The 6,116-nt window shown below is 48.4% G+C and overlaps 1 protein-coding gene across 1 annotated transcript; it reads left to right on the forward strand.

Moving 5' to 3' along the window:
* The first annotated feature begins 204 nt into the window (after positions 1–204).
* On the forward strand, positions 205–4,986 carry LOC136464810 (kinesin-like protein KIN-10A). The gene is made up of 6 exons (XM_066463760.1): positions 205–1,054; positions 1,925–2,080; positions 2,163–2,270; positions 2,485–2,595; positions 2,667–4,178; positions 4,517–4,986. Exons 1-6 carry the CDS (start codon positions 413–415, stop codon positions 4,754–4,756), a joined length of 2,769 nt encoding a protein of 922 aa, XP_066319857.1. The 5' UTR covers positions 205–412; the 3' UTR covers positions 4,757–4,986.
* The last annotated feature ends 1,130 nt before the right edge of the window (positions 4,987–6,116 follow it).

A 6,116-nucleotide genomic window follows, 5' to 3' on the forward strand; every position in this document is an offset into this window, starting at 1 on the left:
ACTACACAAGTTCTTAACCCGCATCGCAATTATACAGCGACGGCACCCCGCCGCCCGCACGCAGCACAGGCCTCGTGACCCCCCACACCGTCTCCATCCTCGCGCGGCGGCCCGATCCACCTCCCTCTCCCTCCTCCAGCTTCAAAACAAAAAGGGTCCAAACCAGGCTACCGTTACAGCTGCACGGCCCAACGGCTACTCCCATTTCAAATCCCTTCCCCTTCTCCCCGTCCTCCCTCTACTCTCCACAGCGCTCCCTCCATCTTTCGCCGCGTCCGCTTCCTCTCCACGGGCTTCCGCGAACCCTAGAGCTCGCCCGTCCGCGGAGTGCAGGCTCACCAGCCGACCAGCGGATCCCCAGATCGCACCTCCTCCCGTAACCCTAGCTCGGCTGATCCTGATCCCCCCACCGATGGCGCCGCCGCCCACCCCGCCTCTGCGGCCGGCGCCGACGCCGACGCCTCAGGCCGCGACCGCGACTCCCCTCAGGACGCCCGCGTCCAAGCACCGCCTCCACTTCCCCGCCGCCACCCCGAGGAACGCCAACAACGGCGGCGGCGCCACGGAGCACCCGGTCGAGGTGATCGGCCGCATCCGGAACCTCGCCTCGGGTGCCACGTCCGCGCTGGAGATCGCGGGCGGCGGGACGGCCGTGCGCGTGCGCGGTGACGCGGGCGGGTGCCGCGATTTCACCCTCGACGGCGTCTCCGTGTCCGAGGAGGAGGACCTAGAGGGGTTCTACCGCCGGTTCGTGCGCTCCAGGATCCAGGGCGTCCGGGTCGGGGCCAAGTGCACCGTCATGGTCTACGGGCCCACGGGGTCCGGGAAGAGCCACACCATGTTCGGCTGCGCCAACGCCAAGCAGCCCGGGATCGTGTACCGCGCCCTCAGGGACATCCTGGAGGGAGGAGGCGGCGGAGGCGATTCCGCCGAGGATGACGCCGGGTTTGATGCCGGCCTCTTCGTCCAGGTCGCGGTGCTGGAGATCTACAACGAGGAGATCTACGATTTGCTCGCGGGAAGCGGGGCCACTGCTAAAGGAAACACCCCCAAGGTGATTTACGCTGGTTATTGTCACATGGCACGCTCTAGTCTGCTGATTATGTGCTTGCAAATTTTCAACTGTGATGTGGTTGCAAATGTGAATTCTTATTGCATGGTACTGGTATACTTTATTAGGAATTTGCTTAAGAATAAGTAATTTGTGGTTTTGAGTGCGACATAGTGAATCTAAGCTGAAACAGGTACTGTGATTTTAACCCTGATAAACCAAAATATTTTGTATTAGGCGCTATACTTAGGTACTACTACTACTAGTAGTATTTTCTTGGGATTCAGCTGGTAAGTCACACGAACTGATAAGAAGTGCTCAAAAGACATAACATGAATTAAACAGAAAAGACCTTAAAGTGTCATAGATACTTTTCACGTGCTGTGATTTATTCTGTTGCTTATGTTGCTGTAAATGTGAGTTCCTATGCCACCAGTATTTCAGATCATTAATTACGGACCGAGAAGGTGGGTACCATCTTCTTGCTTTTTTGCGTGTGTGTTTTGTGTGGGTTTCTTGTCATTCGATCGTTGTGATTTTTAAATATGATTAACTATAAGCTCAATATTAGGTCATTGTGATGTTTAAATATGTTAATGCGCTTTCTAACCCGAGTCAAGCAATGCCGGAATTTTATCCACCAAAAACAGATTGTCATTTGGCCTCAAATTGTAATGTTTTATTGGGGATTGTAGCTCGAACGTCCCAGGTCTTAATTAGGAAGTGCTGACGAGTTATAATTTGAAATATGAGAGCAAATCTCATGATTACCAACGTTGCCATTCGTTGTTCTTGGTGACTGTCACTGTAAATTTATGAATTGATGTAAATCAGTGTATTATTGAAGCCTCACAGTTCTGTATCTATGCACAGGTGAGACTGGAAGTAATGGGGAAAAAAGCAAAGAACGCAACTTATATATCTGGAAATGAAGCTGGGAAGATATCAAGAGAAGTTTCTAAGGTGGAAAAGCGAAGAACTGTGAAGAGCACACTTTGCAATGAGAGAAGTTCGCGAAGCCATTGCATGGTTTGTTGCGTTCAGCCACCAGCACTTTGAGCATTCATTTTTTTAAACTAAGCTTTTTACGAGCTATGCATTGCATCTGTAGATTATCCTGGATGTCCCATCTGTGGGAGGAAGGTTAATGCTTGTGGACATGGCTGGTTCTGAAAACATAGAAGCAGCAGGACAAACAGGATTTGAAGCCAAAATGCAGGTGTGTTATGCAACTGATTCCTGTATGTTTGTAGCATCTAGCATCCATGTGTTCCAAGCTTCCAATTGCACTCTGAACAATGGCTTTCAAGTAGTTGCTCTGTGTATTTAATAGATAGTTTCACACTGATCTTGCGACATGAATTGTACCACTGTCAAAAGCCTATAATATTTTATTACATGTGCGGTCTATAATGTTGCCAATTTTTCCACAGACAGCAAAAATTAACCAAGGGAACACTGCTTTGAAGCGAGTGGTTGAATCCATTGCTAATGGTGATTCCCATGTTCCATTTAGGGACAGCAAGCTCACAATGCTACTACAGGTACACTACAAAAAATTACATTTATTGATACAGCCTCTCTCTAACGATGACCTAAATATCTTGTATTTCAGGATTCATTTGAAGATGACAAATCAAAAATCCTGATGATTCTGTGTGCTAGTCCTGACCCAAAAGAACTGCACAAGACAGTTTCTACTTTGGAATATGGTGCAAAGGCAAAGTGTATTATCCGTGCTGCTCATGCCGCAACACCTAGGGACAAAATGAGCTCTGAGGAGTCATCTGCGATGCTCAATTCCAGAATTGTTGCGATGAACCAGTTCATCCACAAGCTTCAAAAGGAGAACAAATTGAGGGAGAAAGAGCGCAATGAGGCCCAGAATGTGCTAAGGCTGAAGGAAGAGGAGCTAGCACAACTGAAAACAAAGCTCAAGCTGATAGAAGGGCAAGAAATGGAGAAAACCAGGTCATTGAGGAGTGAACTCATGAAGATGGAAGAAGCGATGCTTAAGCAGCAGCAAGAGCTCACTGCACTAAGACAGCGACTGCAGGAGGTTGAGCGTGAAAAGGCTGATGGTTCTCAGCTAGTGCAGCAGGATATCTTTGGAGGTAGATTGCTGGCACGGCTATCAGAGATGCCTGCAGGCCTTGATCAATCAATGGCAATGTCCATGTCTATGGACTTGGATACGGGAGATCAGTCAGCCATGCAAGATGTCAAGGTAATAAAGGAGGATACTCGCCAGCAGGGCCACATATGGAATCAAATAGCCACAGCAGCAAGTGCTTGCACAGGGTCTGTGGTGCAAGAAGATGATGTCAGGCTGTCCGGGTATCCTGAAAAGACTGTCCTCAGCACTGTGTTTGAGGAGGGAGATGAAGAGGATGCAGAGAAGGAATGTGGTCTTCAAGAGGAGGTACGCAAGGAGGTTGTAGAGGAGAACTTTAAGGTGGACATAACACAACATACACTTTCTGAGCCAGATGATCCTGCAACAAGGAAGCATCGGATTGAGAACATATTCAGGCTCTGTGGCAATCATCGTGAAATAGCTAAGAAACCAAAGGTCCAGTCACCAGCAAAGGAAATGTTCTGGAATGAGAACAAGTCTCCAGCGAAGCAAGTGTATGGGGATCAGAACAAATCACCGGCAAACCAAGCAAAGGAAATGTTCTGGAATGAGAACAAGTCTCCAGCGAAGCAAGTGTTCGGGGATCAGAACAAATCACCGGCAAACCAAACTTTTGGAGATGAAAACAAGGAGCCGTCGGCATGGGGAGCTATAGAGAACCCCATGTGCGATGTCAGAGTGGCTGACAGCCCAGTGTCTTCTCAACTTTCTCCAATCGTATGCCAAGTTGTGGATGCACCATTATCGGATCAACTGAATACATGCAGTGCAGTGGAAGAGAGTGATCCCAACAAGGAGAACAGCCTTGCTGGACAGAAGGATGGTGGCCTCTTGGAAGTTTACATAAAATGGGAGTCTGGCAGCCTGATCAAAGGGCTGAAGCTACTGCGCAACTCATGCCTTTCAGATCTGAGGAAGCTAATAGAGGCTCACTTTCAAGAAGTAGGCAGCAAACAGCAGCAGCATCAGTTCACCTTCCTTCTCCTCGGGGTACGTCACTCCTCTCTATCCATGCCATGCTTTCACCCAAGTGTTCTGTGCTACCTGTTTCTCATCACAATGGCGCTCATTTATCACCATATACTATCTTGGGGAAATGAAACCCTGCAACAATAGAGAAATGAACATCTTGCCAACGATTTTGAAATAAAAAAAGTAGCCCATTTATTTGAACTTTTGTTTATCATTCTGGAAGAAAATCCGACTTTTGCAAACAACTCATTGATAAGAAAACCATGGAGAATAGCGATAAATGCACTGATAATAGCCTGCTTATATCACCAGGAAAGTACTGACAATAGCGCAAAATTGGTGGTTGATTGGTGCAGGATCCGTCCGGTGCTCCGGTGTCCAGGGACAAGGAAGCTTCGGTGCAGATAAGCAGGCTGCCTCACTGGAACAACCAGCCGGACAGCTACCTCGCGTGCCTGCGCGCGGCCAAGAAGCCGGCTGCGGACCACTTGCCCTTCAGCCTGCTGGACAGCAAGCTGAACACGGTCAACCAGATGAGCTCACCCAACAAGATCAACCAGATGAGCCCCAACTACATCCAGGAGCTGAGAGCTTGAGCTCCGGGTGGCATCTGTCGTTGCTCGTCTCGTGGCCACATGACTGGTGTATCTTCTATGTATGATCGATCGACTATGTTCTTTGTAAGATTGATTGCTAGTCTGGTTTCTTTAGCCGGAACTACTACCACCCGTGACCAAGATTAGTTGTAATTTCAATTATGAGATGGCATCGCTCAAATGCCACCACCTATCGATTCTTGTGTGAGCTACATTTCCTTTTCCTCTTTGGCCGCGAGAAAAAAAGACTTTGGTCGTTGGAGAGCTGGAGGCGTGGGGGCTCTGGTCTGCAGTACTCTGTAGTCTGTACACTTGTACAGGACGCCGCGGGCGAGCCCGTGCCGTGGTTGTTGACGCCCAGTGCCAGTCCCCAATCATGAGCGCTGGCCGTGCTTTGCCAGTTTGCCGGGCGAAAAAGGGTTACAGGCACGCGTCTCCCAGCGCCAGCGGGGGAGGATGTTATCAAATTTGTCCCTCCTGTTATCTCGTTCTCGTTGTTAATTTTGTGGTTCCACTATTGTGATTTTGCTCTCGTCGTCTTTTTTTTATATAAAAAAAGAAGAATCTAAGCCGTCTCTTCCAAGTTCAGTTTTGAATATTTTAGTCCTTGCAAATCTATTCATATTCCATTTCAGTAAGACATATACCTCATTACTCTACAATGCACTAACACGGTTTTAGAGTCTGACTGAGGATGCCTCGGTGGTGGCTATGGTATGTCGCAGGGTGTGAAGAGTAGTGCCCCCACCCAGTTCAGGAAAACATGCGCCATTTTCGTTTGAGATTGTTTGGCTTATATGCCATGGCTGAAAGTAACGTTGGTTGGATTTATGTAAGAGAAAAATACTGATAAGTCATAGTTTATAAGCTAAATACGACCGAGCGATCTGGCTGATGGTCGAGAACAAGGCCAGGAGCTCGGCGGAAGAAGCCAAAAAACTGGAGGAGCTCGACACCAACCTGGAGAAATAGCCTTTTGGCCTGCCTCCGCAGGAGAAATGGCAGGACAGTCGGCCTTGGCCTCTAGAAACTCTGCTTGCAGATGCTGTGGCATCAGCACTGAAAAATTCAGAGAGCCTGCTCTGTACAATCTACAGTGTCTTGTTTATTCCTGCACTTATAAATTTTCCTAGCCGGTTTGTGTTGCCGGGTTATCTTGAAACTCTAGAACATCTATGCCTGATTGACACTCCTGTACTGCGTTGGCATAAACCTCCATTCTGGAGTTGTAATTCGCCGGTTATTGTTTTCTCTTTGCGCCCAAAGATCTGGTTTAAGGCCTAACTATGCCTGCCAAGAAAATTGGTTACGACCAGTATTAGGGATACTTCAAAGAAAGAAGCCGATGGCCACGAACGCT

This window comes from Miscanthus floridulus, chromosome 7 (assembly GCF_019320115.1).
Source record: "Miscanthus floridulus cultivar M001 chromosome 7, ASM1932011v1, whole genome shotgun sequence".
Classification (NCBI taxonomy): Eukaryota; Viridiplantae; Streptophyta; class Magnoliopsida; order Poales; family Poaceae; genus Miscanthus; species Miscanthus floridulus.

Coding starts and splice junctions, on each gene's coding strand:
- LOC136464810 (XM_066463760.1), top strand. CDS start 413: ATGGCGCCGCCGCCCACCCCGCCTCTGCGGCCGGCGCCGACGCCGACG. Junction 2,081..2,162: donor GTTCGCGAAGCCATTGCATG/GTTTGTTGCGTT, acceptor TTGCATCTGTAG/ATTATCCTGGATGTCCCATC. Junction 2,596..2,666: donor AGCTCACAATGCTACTACAG/GTACACTACAAA, acceptor CTTGTATTTCAG/GATTCATTTGAAGATGACAA.